General features: G+C 43.0%; 1 protein-coding gene across 2 annotated transcripts in view; it reads right to left on the bottom strand.

Annotated features, from left to right (window-relative positions):
• Positions 1-16166, bottom strand: part of VPS33B (VPS33B late endosome and lysosome associated) — a 71998-nt gene that overhangs the window by 34913 nt on the left and 20919 nt on the right. For both annotated transcript variants that reach the window (XM_077472353.1, XM_077472354.1), the window contains 2 exons: positions 13978-14055; positions 9576-9649 (listed from right to left, as the gene is read on the bottom strand). In XM_077472353.1, the coding sequence (XP_077328479.1) occupies positions 9576-9649; positions 13978-14055 (152 nt within the window). The remainder of the gene's footprint in view (positions 1-9575; positions 9650-13977; positions 14056-16166) is intronic.

Below are 16166 nucleotides of genomic sequence, written 5' to 3'. Positions count from 1 at the left end.
ACAATCTCGTATGGGATTCTAGCCAAGTTTCCAGGACAGTGTTTGGGACTATCTCTGTAAATGTTGGTGTCTGAAAGAATATGGATCACTAAGAACAACAGTTTTTGCTCAATTACAACAATCTGCTATATGGTCAAGATTTAAAGAGATATTAAAAAGATAGAAAAAAACAAAACAAAACAAAAAACAAACATGTCATACTTACCTGCTCTGTGCAGTGATTTTTCACAGAGCAGCCCCGTTCCTCCTCTTCTCAGGTCCCCTGCCAGCGCTCCTTGCCCATCCCTCCTGCCAAGTGCCTCCAGAGCTAGCAGCCTGCTATGGAGGCTACGTCTGTCCATTTACATGCAGAGCTGCGTCATGGCCCGCCCCTTTCTCTCCTCATTGGCTCACTAGCTATGATTGACAGCAGTGGGAACCAATGGGGTTTGCTGCTCTCTCAGATAATGGAGGAGAGGGAGTCCCCGGGGAGTCGAGGCTCTTGTGCACATTGCTGGATGGAGATGGCACTCAGGTATTGGGGGGCTGCTGCACACAGAAGGGTTTTTACTTTCATGCATACCATCCATAATGGAAGGTAAAAAACCTTGTGCCTTTAGTACCACTTTAAATATATTTTAGATGCACCAATATTTATTTCTGCATTTGGCAATTGGTATCAATGAAAGCTGTGAAGGAGACTAAAGAAATGTAAGTCACAGTTTGGTTGTGTTCTATACCTAAATAATAAATGGGACCCAACTAGAAATGATGCAACAGCCTATTTATGATTTTTGCAATCACTCTCTTTTTCTAAAAGTGTTATTTAGAAACTACACTATAACATTTATATTTATACCATGCACCACAGATCAATGTATTTTTGGTTTCCATTTTCCAAATGTGTACAATGCATTACTAAGGCCTTGTTCACACCTATGCGTTTTTTTTTGTGCTTTTTGCAGAAACGTTAACATGGTTTCCTATGGGACGTGTTCACATCTATGCTTTTTTCAGCCACAATATTTCTTGGAAAGGGTCAGGGATTTTTTTTTAGACCCCTTTCACACTGAGGTGGTTTTCAGGCATTTTAGCTCTAGAAATAGCGCCTGTAACGCGTCTGAAAACTGCCTCCCATTAGTTTCAGTGTGACTTTTCACACTGGGGTGCTGCACTTGCGGGACGTTGGAAAAGTTCTGCAAGCAGCATATTTGGGTCGGTTTGGGAGCACTGTATTTAGCGCTCCCAAAACGCCCTGCCCATTGAAAAGCAATTCGGAAGCGCCACAACACGGGCGCTGTTAAACCCCTTCTTTGGGGTTAAAACCTCCCCGCTAGCAGCTGAAAAGTGTCACTTAAACAGCGCTAAAGCACCGCTTAAAACGAGTGGTGCTTTAGCGCTAACGCAGCCCCAGTGAGAAAATGGGTCTAACTGCAAAACAGTGCATTTTTGATTCAATAGACTTCAATGGATAAGCTGCAGAAAAACTAGTTTTTTTTTTGCTGCGATTTTACTGTGATTTGCTTTTATCTGCCCAACAACAATTTGGGCAAAAGAAAAGCATTAAAAAAAAAATGCAAAAAGCATAAAAAAACATGTCAAAATTGCGTGTGCAAGAAAGCAAAACACACTGCAAAAAGCACTGCATAAACAGATCAAAAGCAAACTGCATAGGTGTGAACCAGGCCCAAAAGAGGTCATATCACAAGGATATCTGTTATCACTGGTACACCACACAACCCAACTTTAGCACAAATCTTTGTAATTATATGTGCCTACAAGGTTTAATTAACTGATTATGGACCATGAACTCTTTGTATTTTAATCCATAATCCATAGCTCTGGCTAAATTAAAGTGCTGGGAACAAGGTGGTTGACTTGTGGGGTGCTCAAGCCCCTCCTGCCCCAAGCATCCACCCTCCTTTCATGGGCTGGCTTGCTGTGTGTTTGGCTAGAGGTTTGTTAGTGTGTAGGAGGGGCACAATATCTTTTTAGTTTGGGGTGGAATTTTGCATGTGGGGGTTCTCATTTTAAGCTTTAACTTTGTATGTATTGGGGGGGGGGGGCATTTTTTGTTTTGTGTCAAAATCTTGCAGCTGCAATGTAACTTTTCTCTAAAGCTGTACATCTTTGAAGCAGAATTTTGGATACATGCTATAGATGCACCACTTTACAGGCAGAGCAAGCCACCCCCAAGTTACTAGCTTTTAAGCAATTGTGCATTTTTAAAGGCACTTCTCCTTGTTTAGTTTATGGGGTTGTCCAAATTTGTGATATTGATATATATGTCCCTTTGGGTGGGACCTGGGCCTCCATACCCATTTTAAGGCCAATAACTAGAAGATAAGCCAGCCAAGTGGGGACTAGCACAATTAACAAGTCAGTTCCCATAGACTGCAATGGTATTTGTGGTATAACCTTTACCCATGTTAGGCTCTTTGTTTGCCCCCCCACCCTGGAGCAGGGGGTGTTTGTCCCATCTGTAATTTCGTAGCATACTTTTTGTGTGCAAACTGCTAGCAATTGGATATTTCTGGGCATGCTCAGATAGTGTGTTTTTTGGGTTAGCAATTTAAGGGCATCCTTAACAGGTGTACCCACTTTGAAGTTCTGTCTCTACACTGGGTGAACTTGCATTTTTGTGTGTTTCATGGACTGTGCATGTGTTTTCAATTGCCTCATTAGCACGCAAACCTATGTTATATAAACCTTGCAGAGCATCCTTTACATTGCCCTGAAAAGAGGCAACATTGTGTGTGGGGCCGGCAAGAGAGTACATTTGGGTGTCCTTATAGAGTTTGTAACATATATATTTTCTCTTTGTATTTTGTTTGTTATGTCTTTGCAAAACAGATGTGTTTTGGAGCAAGTTTTTCTTACTTTGATTTATTGTGTTTTTTTGGGTGGGGGATATTTTCCCCTGAAATATTTTTGATGTTTTCAATGTGTGTCATTTGTAGGTTGGTTCACTTTAATTTAATTTAATTTTAATTTAATTGTCTGTGCTGCATTATTTTGCAAATTCTTCCTCAAGGTGTTGTGACTAATGTTTAAATCCTTATTAGATGTCCGTTTGTGGGCGCAGTCCTTTTAACTCCTGTTAATTTCCTCTGCATAATGGTCAGACCTCAAAACCATATTCTGTTAGTGTCACATATTAACATATATGTTTTTTGCTTTCCTTGCTCTTTTCCAAGTCCTCTTTTGTTGACCAATAAAATTTGTAGCAACATTTTTATGTTTTAGGTGTTTTTTCATTTTCATGCAACAGATTTCCCAGCTGCAGCTTAACCACATGCTGACTGGGCCATAACTGAAAGATGGCTACAGCACAGTTCGCTTATTCTGGGAGGGCGTCCATGGACGTCCTCCCAGAATCTTGCTCCCGCACGCCCCCTGGGGCGCACAACCGGGAACATCCGTGACTGAACCCGGCGAAATCACGGATCAAGGTAAATGGCCACTGACAGCGGCCGTTTACCACGTGATCGCTCCATCAATGACGGAGCGATCACATGTAAACCAACCGCCATCACGTCTGGTTCCTCTCTCCCCTCTGTGTACAGTGCGAGGGGAGAGATTGAGTGCTGCAGCGCTGTGGGCTGGATGTGTAGTGCCCACAGTGCTGATATGTGCTCATTCCAGCACTCATCCATCCATACATATTCATCCATCCTTAATCAGCAATACTCATCCGTGCTCATCCATACTCAGCAATACTCATCCATCGACCCATGCTCAGCAATCCCATACATACTCAATCGTACTCAGTCGTACCCAGCCATACCCAGCCATACCCAGCAATACTCAGTCTTACCCAGCCGTACTGGGTACAAACGATAATTAGCATCAAAAGGGTTAATTAACTGAGAAAACCTGAGAACAACTGAGAACAATCTCTGAGGAATGTTTGCCATGAAGAGTTAAGGCAGTTCTGAAGGCAAAAGGGGGTCCAACCAGCTACTAGCTAGGTGTACTTATAAATAATAAAGTGACCGGTGAGCTATATATACACACACACACACACACAAAAGTATTCGGCCCCCTTGAACTTTTCAACTTTTTGCCACATTTCAGGCTTCAAACATAAAGATATAAAATTTTATATTTTGTGAAGAATCACCAACAAGTGGGACACAATTGTGAAGTGGAACAAAATCTATTGGATAATTTAAACTTTTTTAGCAAATAAAAAACTGAAAAGTGGTGCGTGCAAAATTATTCGGCCCCTTTACTTTCAGTGCAGCAAACTCACTCCAGAAGTTCAGCGAGGATCTCTGAATGATCCAATGTTGTCCTAAATGACTGATGGTGATAAATAGAATCCACCTTTGTGTAATCAAGTCTCTGTATAAATGCACCTGCTCTGTGATAGTCTCAGGGTTCTGTTGAAAGCGCAGAGAGCATCATGAAGACCAAGGAACACACCAGGCAGGTCCGTAATACTGTTGTGGAGAAGTTTAAAGCCGGATTTGGATACAAAAAGATTTCCCAAGCTTTAAACATCCCAAGGAGCACTGTGCAAGCAATCATTTTGAAATGGAAGGAGTATCAGACCACTGCAAATCTACCAAGACCTGGCCGTCCCTCTAAACTTTCAGCTCAGACAAGGAGAAGACTGATCAGAGATGCAGCCAAGAGGCCCATGATCACTCTGGATGAACTGCAGAGAACTACAGCTGAGGTGGGAGAGTCTGTCCATAGGACAACAATCAGTCGTACACTGCACAAATCTGGCCTTTATGGAAGAGTGGCAAGAAGAAAGCCATTTCTCAAAGATATCCATAAAAAGTCTCGTCTAAAGTTTGCCACAAGCCACCTGGGAGACACACCAAACATGTGGAAGAAGGTGCTCTGGTCAGATGAAACCAAAATCGAACTTTTTGCCCACAATGCAAAACGATATGTTTGGCGTAAAAGCAACACAGCTCATCACCCTCAACACACTATCCCCACTGTCAAACATGGTGGTGGCAGCATCATGGTTTGGGCCTGCTTTTCTTCAGCAGGGACAGGGAAGATGGTTAAAATTGAGGGGAAGATGGATGCAGCCAAATACAGGACCATTCTGGATGAAAACCTGTTGGAGTCTGCAAAAGACCTGAAACTGGGACGGAGATTTATCTTCCAACAAGACAATGATCCCAAACATACAGCAAAATCTACAAAGGAATGGTTCACAAATAAACGTATCAAGGTGTTAGAATGGCCAAGTCAAAGTCCAGACCTGAATCCAATCGAGAATCTGTGGAAAGAGCTGAAAACTGCTGTTCACAAACGCTCTCCATCCAACCTCACTGAGCTTGAGCTGTTTTGCAAGGAAGAATGGGCAAGAATTTCAGTCTCTCGATGTGCAAAACTGATAGAGACATACCCCAAGTGACTTGCAGCTGTAATCGCAGCAAAAGGTGGCTCTACAAAGTATTAACACAAGGGGGCCGAATAATTTTGCACGCCCCACTTTTCATTTTTTTATTAGTTACAAAAGTTTCAAAAATCCAATAGATTTTGCTTCACTTCACAATTGTGTCCCACTTGTTGGTGATTCTTCACAAAAAATAAAATTTTTATATCTTTATGTTCGAAGCCTGAAATGTGGCAAAAGGTTGAAAAGTTCAAGGGGGCCAAATACTTTCGCAAGGCACTGTGTGTATATATATATATATATATATATATATATATATATATATATATATATATATATATATATTACATTGAACATCAGGCATGTCCTAGGAGTCAGTGATGGTAAGGGCATTATTTGGTATATCTCAATGAGCACAAGAAGTTCTCGATGGCTATGGACTATATAGCCATTTCTGTGAATTGAGTTTATTTAAATATTAAAGAACAGCACTCTAAACAAAAAAAATTTTTTCAGATTTAGTTGTATAGTCTCTAATGGAAGGAATGTTCAGTTCACTCAGCATAACCGACAATATAACATTTCTCTCTCTATTTGTAAAGCTGGCTGGACTGGTAAAGCTGGCAGGACTGCTAATATGCAAACATGCTCTTCCATATCAGACAGTCCCGAAGATGTTTTGTCACACTATAAACTAATGATGGTTAAGACAAATAAATAAAATGACTATTCAATACTAAGCTCTAAACGAAGAACTAAACATTATGGTTATATACAGCTTCAATTGACATATAACCTATTTAAAAAAAAAAGTGTTTCTAAAGTTGAGAGGACTGCTACAATACAAATTTCTAGTGAGGCCGCGTACACACGCGGGGACTGTTCGCCCAACTTTGTCCGTCAAACAGTTTCGGCAAACAGTCCGCTCAAAATTAGCATGGACGGACATGGCCACACACGACGAACGAACAGTTTGCTGAAACCGTGCGCGATGACGTGAACGGCACGTACGACGGGACGAAAAATACGACGTCCTATACACTGCATTATAACTTTCGGCGTGTTAAGCCTTTCTGAGCATGCGCGGAACTTAGTTTGTCGAACAAGCCTACACACGGGCGGACTGTTCGCTCAAACAAGGTTTCAGCGGACAGTTTTACGGAATTTCCGAAAAACCTTGTTCGTCAAACTGTCCGCTGAAACTGTCCACTGAAAGCCCACACACGAGCGGACTGTCCGCCCAAACACTGTTCAGCGGACAAAGTTGGGCGAACAGTCCGCCCGTGTGTACGCGGCCTGATAGTTCCTAAACTGGCCAAACCAGAAGAATTTGTTGTCTGTGCACGCCCTTCTGTAAAATAATTTGGATAATTCGAAGTACACACCCTCACCACTGATAGCCAGAGTACACTGACTAAGAGGAGTGGCCAGACCCTTTTTGGGGAATTCTTTTACATGTACAGTACCTTGAAAAGGTATTCATACCCCTTGACATTTTTCACATTTTGTCATGTTTCAACCAAAAATGAAAATTTATTTTTTGGGGGATTTTATGTGATAGACCAACACAAAGTGGCACATAATTGTAAAGTGGAAAGAAAATGATGTATATATGATTTACATATTTATTTGTAAAAAAAAAAAAAAAAAATTAAAACCATTTATAATTTTCCTTCCACTTCACTCACAATCATGTGCCACGTTGTGTTGGTCTATCACATAAAATACATTTACGCTTTTGGTTGTAACATGACAAAATGTGGAAAATTTCAAGGTGTATGAATGCCTTTTGAAGGCACTGTACATGACTTACAACACCAGTTTTAAGGGAACCAGCCATAAATATGTCTGACAATTTAGCTGTGACAGAGTGTTAGGGAGTTAAAGTGGTTGTAAACCCTGGTTTAAAAAAATAAAAATAAATAAAATAAAAAACCCTGCAAGACAAAGGCATAATGAGCTAGCATGCATAGCATACTAGCTCATTATGAATTACTTACCTGAGAATGAAACCCGCGCAGCCATCCTCGTCTCCCCCTCCGGCAGGCGACATCTCTCCCGGGGGTTACTTCTGGGTATCCCAGGACATCGCCATGTGTTGATGACATCGGCACATGCACACGTCATCGCGGCTCCAGCCAATCACATCGCTGGAGCCGCGATGACGTGTGCATGTGCCGATGTCATCAACACATGCAGGGGACAGGGGATATCTCCTAAACCGTGCAGGTTTAGGCGATATCCTGGGTAGCTACAGGCAAGTCTTATTATAGGCTTACCTGTAGCATAAAGTTGTTGTAGTGAGTTTACAACCACTTTAAGCTGGTCACATAAAGAGCAAATTTCAGATATCTTCTGAGGAACCAGACAAAATGGTGGCCTTGTTGGCAGCCCCCAACCCAAGCTTGCAGGATAGAAAAATCGAGGGAGCCAGGTGGAAAACGGTCAGCCAAAGGGTGACTGCATATATTCAGATGCAGCCACTGATTTGGTATTTTGACAGCTGATGGAGCTGGGTGTCAAAAAACATAGCTGCAGCAGGAGATTCAACCAGCTGCTTTGGGTAAAGTGTATGGAGGAATCTGTACACTACATGTGTATGGCCAACTTTAGAAGCACTGAGGAAATATGAAAAGTGGCAAGGAAGCAACTTCAGTCCCCCCCATCCCTTTGATAAAAATTGAAAAGAAGTGCAATAAACACAGAGAAGTTGCTACATTTACATTGTGTGTACTGGCGTGGCCGCATTAGATGCAAATGCCTACATCTCTATCTTCCCCTGTAAAGTTACTAGGAGATGTATAGATTTCCCCAGTTGTTCCATCCCACTGATTTACCGCAAAAAGCATGACGTTTGCAGCTGGATGTCAACTTGGCTCCAGGGCTCCTGCCTAGATTGACTTATGGAGGATCCAGATCTGGTTAGAGATCGCCTGAAGTCTGAAAGTTGTTGCCTGATCTTACACATTGCATGCACTCAGAAGATGAAAGGCAGTGTGTAGGGTCAATCAGTGAATAGGCAAGCAGCTGTCAGACTTCAGGTGTTATCTGACCCCTCTGAATGTCCTGACTATGGCACCTCCCTTATTTCTATCCTAAAAGATTCCCTTTAAACTAGGGTTGCACCGATACTAGTATTGTTATCGGTGCCGATACCGAGTATTTGCACAAGTATCGGTACTCGTGCAAATGCACAGATACCTGAAACTGATACTTTCAGGCTTGGTTCTCTGAGCTGTCAGTGGGTCTCCCCTGTTACTTAGTTACTTAGTTAGTAAGGTTGAATAAAGACACCAGTCCATCCAGTTCAACCTGAGTGAGTGTCTACAATTGTCCCTATCCCTGTACATTGCACACTTGCATTGGTCTCTACCCTCAAGGAGCCCACAATCCAAGGTCCCCATTCATATACTAGGGTCAATTTTGGACAGAAGCCAATTAACCTACCTGCATGTCTTTGGAGTGTGGGAGGAAACCGGAGTACCCGGAGGAAACCCATGCAGGCACAGGGAGAACATGCAAACTCCAGGCAGGTAGTGTCGTGGTTGGGATTCGAACCAGCGACCCTTTTTACTGCTAGGCAAGAGTGCTAACCACTACACCACTGTTGACAGCTGAAGTGTTCAAGAAGTCCTGTAATTGGAGCTGTCAAAAAAAAAAAAAGCAGCTGGCAATGTTTATTAACCACTTCAGCCCTGGAAGGATTTGCCCCCTTCCCGACCAGAGCACTTTTTGCAATTCGGCATTGCGTCGCTTTAAACCGACAATTGTGCGAAGTTGCACCCAATCAAAATTGACGTCCTTTTTTTCCCACAAATAGAGATTTCTTTTGGTGGTATTTGATCACGATCGCAGGCACCCGGCGGACATCGAGTCCGCAACACCCGCGGTCACGGAGAGCGAGGCGGGCTTCTTTAAGGTTTATTTTATAAACTATAAACAATGAAAACTTTTTTTCTGGTTTGCTTTAGTTAGTACTAAAAAAAATAAAATAAAAAAAAAGGTATTGGAACTCGTAAAAAAATGTTTTTAGTGCATCCCTACTTTAAACGCTACTGACAGTTCTGCTGGGCTGTCTAAGTATGGCAATATTATGCAAGAGGATGGTGTCAGCTAGCTCAGTATCAGGCATTAACATTGGAAAATAGCTGTACTGAGTCTCCTGCAAGTTAAGTTAAAGGTCTTACATATAGATAAAAAAAATAAATTAAAAAAAAGCATTTTTTTTTACCTTATCCTGAGCGTTTAGAAGAACTTTAATACTTTTATCAGAAGATGTGACTTCTGGCCCAAACTCCACACTTCCTACACATAAAAAAACAAAAACATTATTTTAAATGTAGGCATTTTATTCAATGAACTGTCCCAGTATCACTAGAGACCTCACATAAGCCCCCTGGCTTCTAGGGATCAAAAAGTTACGCCGTCAGTTTAGAAGCATAGACATAATTACCATTCCAGGTGTCCTCCTGGTGGTTCTCTTCTAAAATAATCTTTTTTTAAAGTGGAAATCCAGGCAGACATGAAAACACAATTTAATCCAGATAGGTATTCATTGTAAACTATAAAAAGTATTTTTACAAAGAATACCCTAATCTTTCTTGATGTTAGTCTCCTGTAATATTTGCAATAGAGGCTGTACTAGGCAAAGTTAGCACACCAAGTCAATCAGGATTGTAGAGCTTAGCAGTATTGTCAGTCCAGCACTCAAACTGCCTGGAAGGAGAGAGAGAACAAAGATGGTTTCTTTCATGTGCTGCTGAAGGCTGGACAAGACTGCAAACCATAACCCACGCGTACTGTGCCCAGAAGTTTAAGACTCACCATACACTGTGTGAATTTTGACCAGTTCCTAATAAACTAGCCAAAACCTACTCTGTGGGTGGCCCATAAGCATGAGCTCAGGCATGTCCGCAACTCCACGCGCCCGCACCCGCCAGGAAGCTGACACTGCGCAGTGCTAATCACAGGCAGCGAGACATTTCCCAATCCGCGGTTGCACAGATCAGGAAATGTTTCACTGCCTGCGATTAGCGCTGCGGATTGTCGCGGAGTTGCGAACATGCCTGAGCTCATCCTTAGTGGCCCAGTTGCCAAAAAAAAACTAATAATCTAACTGGGTATGGCCAGCTTTAGATTTGGTTTACAATTAACTGTTCTACAAAGTATACATAATGTTTATATATATATATATATATATATATATATATATATATATATATATCACAAAAGTGAGTACACCCCCTCATATTTTTGTAAATATTTTATTCTATCTTTTCATATGACAACAATGAAGAAATGACACTTTGCTACAATGTAAAGTAGTGAATGTACAGCTTGTATAACAGTGTAAATTTGCTGTCCCCTCAAAATAACTCAACACACAGCCATTCATGTCTAAACCGCTGGCAACAAAAGTGAGTACACCCCTAAGTGAAAACGTACAAATTGGGCCCAAAGTATCAATATTTTGTGTGGCCACCATTATTTTCCAGCAACCCTCTTGGGCATGGAGTTCATCAGAGCATCACAGGTTGCCACTGGAGTCTTCTCCATTCCATGACAACATCACGGAGCTGGTGGATGTTAGAGACCTTGCACTCCTCCACTTTCCTTTTGAGGATGCCCCACAGATGCTTAATAGGGTTTCGGTCTGGAGACATATTTGGCTAGTCCATCACCTTTACCCTCAGCTTCTTTAGCAAGGCAGTGGTCATCTCGGAGGTGTGTTTGGGGTCGTTATCATGTTGGAATACTGCCCTGCGGCCCAGTCTCCAAAGGCAGGGGATCATGCTCTGCTTCAGTATGTCACAGTACATGTTGGCATTCATGGTTCCCTCAATGAACTGTAGCTCCTCAGTGCCGGCAGCACTCATGCAGCCCCAGACCATGACACTCCCACCACCATGCTTGACTGTAGGCAAAACACACTTGTCTTTATACTTCTCACCTGGTTGCTGCCACACATACTTGACACCATCTGAACCAAATACATTTATCTTGGTCTCATCAGACCACAGGACATGGTTCCAGTAATCCATGTCCTTAGTCTGCTTGTCTTCAGCAAACTGAACTTGCGGGCTTTCTTGTGCATCATCTTTAGAAGAGGCTTCCTTCTGGGATGACAGCCATGCAGACCAATTTGATGCAGTGTGCGGCATATGGGCTGAGCACTGTCTATTTCCCAAAGACAACCTCTGGATATGACCCTGAGCATGTGCACTCAACTTCTTTGTTCGACCATGGCGAGGCCTTTTTCTGAGTGGAACTTGTCCTGTTAAACTGCTGTATGGTCTTGGCCACCGTGCTGCAGCTCAGTATCAGGTTCAGGGTCTTGGCAATCTTCTTATAGCCTAGGCTATCTTTATGTAGAGCAACAAGTCTTTTTTTTTCAGATCCTGAGAGAGTTCTTTGCCATGAGGTGCCATGTTGAACTTCCAGTGACCAGTATTAGAGACTGAGAGCGATAACGCCAAATTTAACACACCTGCTCCCCATTCACACCTGAGACCTGGTAACACTAACAAGTCACATGACACCGGGGAGGGAAAATGGCTAACTGGACCCAATATGGACATTTTCACTAAGGGGTGTACTCACTTTTATTGCCAGCAGTTTAGACTTTAATGGCTGCATGTTGAGTTATTTTGAGGGGACAGCAAATGTACACTGTTATACAAGCTGTACACTCACTACTTTACATTGTAGCAAAGTGTCATTTCTTCAGTGTTGTCACATGAAAAGATATAATAAAATATTTATAAAAATGTGAGGGGTGTACTCACTTTTGTGAGATACTGTGTACACATACATTCATTCAAGACCAAGTTGCAAAAATGAATACACCCCAATGAAAATCTTAAAAGCAAAGCTACATTTTAGACAACAAAATCCTAATTAACAAGAATTCAAGTACAGGTGAGTCTAATTATTCATTAACCACTTCAGCCCTGGAATGTTTTAATCCCTTCCTGACCAGGCGATTTTTTGCGATACGGCACTGCATTGCTTTAACTGACAATTGCGCAGTTGTGCAATGCTGTATCCAAATAAAATCTATGTCCTTTTCCCACATATGTATCCTGCTACATGTTTTGGGAAAAAATCCCAATAAGCGTATTTATATTGATTGGTTTGCGCAAAAATAATAGCGTCTACAAACTATGGAATAGATTTATGGACTTTTTATTTTTTATTGTTTTTACTAGTAATGGCGGCCATCATTTTTAGTGGGACATTGCGGTGGACAAATCTGACACTAACTGACACTTTTTGGGGACTAGTGACACCAATACAGTGATCAGTGCTAAAAAAATGCACTGTCACTGTATAAAGGACACTGGCAACAGGCAATAAAAGGGTTAAGTGTGCTCCTAGGGAGTGCTTTCCTACTGTGGGGAGAATGCAGTTACTGGAGGAAAAAAAAAGAGATCCGTGTTGCTGCTTAGCAGAAACACAAGATCTCCATTTTCCTCCCTCACAGAAGGGCAGTCTGCCTTGTTTATATAGGCAGACCACTGTTCTGCCTCTGCTGTGAACGATCGGTGGCTCCCAGTGACCATCGCAGCTGCCGGACCCTCTGACTGGCTCCCACTGTGCCCAATCACAGCAGGAGCAGGGCTCCGGTGGCGCGTGCACCGGAGCTCTTTAACCACTTGCTTACTGGGCACTTAAACCCCCCTCCTGCCCAGACCAATTTTCAGCTTTCAGCGCTGATGCACTTTGAATGACAATTGCGCGGGCATACAACACTGTACCCAAATGAAATTTTTATCATTTTTTTCCCACAAATAGAGCTTTCTTTTGGTGGTATTTAGTTACAGCTCGGAGTTTTATTTTTTGCTAAACAAACAAAAAAAGATGCAAAAAAAAAAAAATCATGTTTAATATTTTGTTATAAAATTTTGCAAACAGGTCATTTTTCTCCTTCATTGAAGTGCGCTGATGAGGCGGCACTGATGAGCTGCATTGGTGGGCACTGATAAGCTGCACTGGTGGGCACTGATAGGCTGCACTGGTGGGCACTGATAGGCATAGTTAAGGTGGCACCGATAGGCACAGATAAGGTGGCACCGATAGGCACAGATAAGGTAGTACTGATGGGCACAGATAAAGGGGCACTGATGAGTGGCACGAATGGGTGGCACTAAGGGGCACTGATAGGTACCACTGATAGATGGGACTGATGGGCACTGATAGGTGGCACTGATAGGTGGCTCTGATAGGTGGCACTGCTGGCCACTGGTAGATGACACTGATGGGCACTGGTAGATGACACTGATGGGCACGGATATGTGGCACTGGGGTGCAGCACCGTTGTTGAGGCAGATTGCGGGCACTGATGGGTGGCACTGTGGGCACTGATGGGTGGCACTGTGGGCACTGCTGGGTGGCACTGACGGGGGGCACTTATTGATGAGGTGGCACTGGCAGGGGGCAGGTGGGCACTGGCAGGGCTGGCCGTGATCGGGATGCATAGTAGTCCATTATGCTTTACCTTTACAAGGAGACAAAGAGGAAGTAAACCCATCAGGGTTTACTTCCTCTTTAAGTCCTACACATATGCATGGCAGTAAAAAAAAAAAAAAAAAACATACGGAGGATAAAATTCTTGAAAAACAGGAAACGCTTACCACATTTAATCCGGAAAATATCATCAACAACCCCTTCATACACCAACTGCGAGCATAATGGTGTGACATAATCCACATCTGCAATTTAATAAAAAGAAAATATGTTTAATATATTCCCCCTGTGCCCATAAGCTTTGTCTATATCACTCAGCCATTCAACAGCCTGCCTTGCGCTAAGGTCTACTTTATACACAAAGAATCTATCCTATTCTCCAATAGTAATAATAGATCTCACTGTGCCTTCACAGCTCTGAAATCTGTGTGACTAAAAATGACTTAAAAAGTGTTACTAAACCTAAAAACGTTTTTTACCTTAATGCGTTGTTTCATGCTTCCCTGAATAAGTGAGTTTTCAGAGATTTCCTAAAGGTGGACAGGTTAGGGGCTGATCGGATATACCAGGGCAGGGAATTCCAGAGGCTCTGGAGAAGTCCTGAAGATGCGTATGAGAGGAGGTAACAAGGGAGCTAGAGAGCAGGAGGTCCTGGGAGGAGCGGAGGGGACGATTTGGGCGATATCTGCAGATGAGGGTGGTGATGTAGATGGGGGCGATGTTGTGGATGGCCTTGTATGTTGTGGTTAACATTTTGAATTTTACACGGTGGGGTATGGGAAGCCAGTGAAGGGATTGGCAGAGTGGGGCAGCAGTCACAGATCGATTAGTGAGGTGTATTAGTCTAGTAACAGCACTCATAATAGACTAAAGGGGGGATAGGCTGCCATTAAGAAGAGAGTTGCAGTAGTCAAGGGGGGAAATAATCAAGGACTGAATAAGTTGCTTTGTGGTGTCATTAGTCAGGAAGGGTCAAATTCTGGAGATGTTGCGAAGGTTAAGGCAGCAGGATTTAGCCAGTGATTGGATATGGGGGCTGAAGGAGAGGTCCGAGTGAAGGATTACACTCAGGACCCTGGCATGTGTGGAGGGACCAATGGTTGTGCTGCTGATCTTAATGGTAAAGTCGGGGGGGGTGGGGGGGAGACCAAGAAGGAGTAAATATTACAAGTTCAGTTTTAGAAAGATTGAGTTTGAGAAAGCGGTGTGACATCCATACTGATATGTCATTCAGTAAGTTTGAGATCCACGAGGAGATCGAGGTGGTGAGTTAAGGTGTGGAGAGATAGATCTGGGTGTCATCGGTGCAGAGGTGGTATTGGAAGCCATGGGAGGTTATCGACTGGCCCAGGGAAGAGGTATAGAGCGAGAATAGGAGGGGCCCAAGGACAGAGCCTTGGGGTACCCCAACAGAGAGAGGAAGAGGAGCGGAGGAGATGGAATTGTGACACTGAAAGTTAGCTGAGATAGGTAAGAGGAGAACCAGGATAAAGCAGAATCACAGAGGCCAAGGGAGTAGAGTTTGCTGAGGAGGAGCAGGTGGTCAACTGTGTCAAAGGCAGCAGAGAGGTCTAAGAGTATGAGTATAGAGTAATGGCCATTGGTTTTAGCAGTTAGTAGGTCATTGGTGAGTTTTAGTAGGGCAGTTTCAGTAGATTGTTGTGGATGGAAGCCGGACTGTAGGGGGTTGAGAAGGTTGTTGTCCGTGAGGTAGCGACTCATTTGGTCATGGACAAGGCATTCGATGAGTTTGGAGGCAAATGGGAGCAGAGAGATGGGTCTTAAGTTATTCAAAACAGGTGGGCTCTAGTGAGGTTTTTTTAAAGTATGGGGGTAACCAGTGCATGTTTGAGCAGGGTAGGATAGGGGCCGGAGGAGAGGAAGAGGTTTAAGATGTGAGTTAGGGAGTTTGGGACAGAGTGAGAGGGTGGTCACAGTAATTGTGAGGGGACAGGAGGTGAGGTGGGTCATGGAGAGGAGTTTATCAACTTCATTGGTGGTAACTGGGCAGACAGAGGAGAGTATCCAGTGTGGTATTGGACCTGATGTGTTGGGTAGGGGAGGAAGTTGAATGCTGGATATCTTCTTGCGAATTGTGTCGATTTCACTTTTGAAACGGTTGGCAATCTGTGGAGTGGTAAGCAAGTTGGTGGGTGGGGGCAGTGGGGGGTGAAATAAGGAATTAAAGGTAGAAAAGAGTTGACGAGGTTTGGATGAGAGGGTTTTGATGAGAGTGTTGTAGTAGGTTTGTTTAGCAGTGTGGAGGCAGATTTGTAGAGAGTTTAGTAACACTTTCACCTTCAAAAGTCTGATTTAAAGTTTAGTCTTTCTAGTTACAGTGACATTTCCTTAATTT

The sequence above is a fragment of the Lithobates pipiens genome, unplaced genomic scaffold (assembly GCF_037356315.1).
Source record: "Lithobates pipiens isolate NorthernLeopardFrog02 unplaced genomic scaffold, aLitPip1_a1.2 Scaffold_8, whole genome shotgun sequence".
Taxonomy (NCBI): Eukaryota; Metazoa; Chordata; class Amphibia; order Anura; family Ranidae; genus Lithobates; species Lithobates pipiens.
Note: the sequence above shows the minus strand (reverse complement) of the source record. Positions and strands in the feature narration are given on the sequence as shown.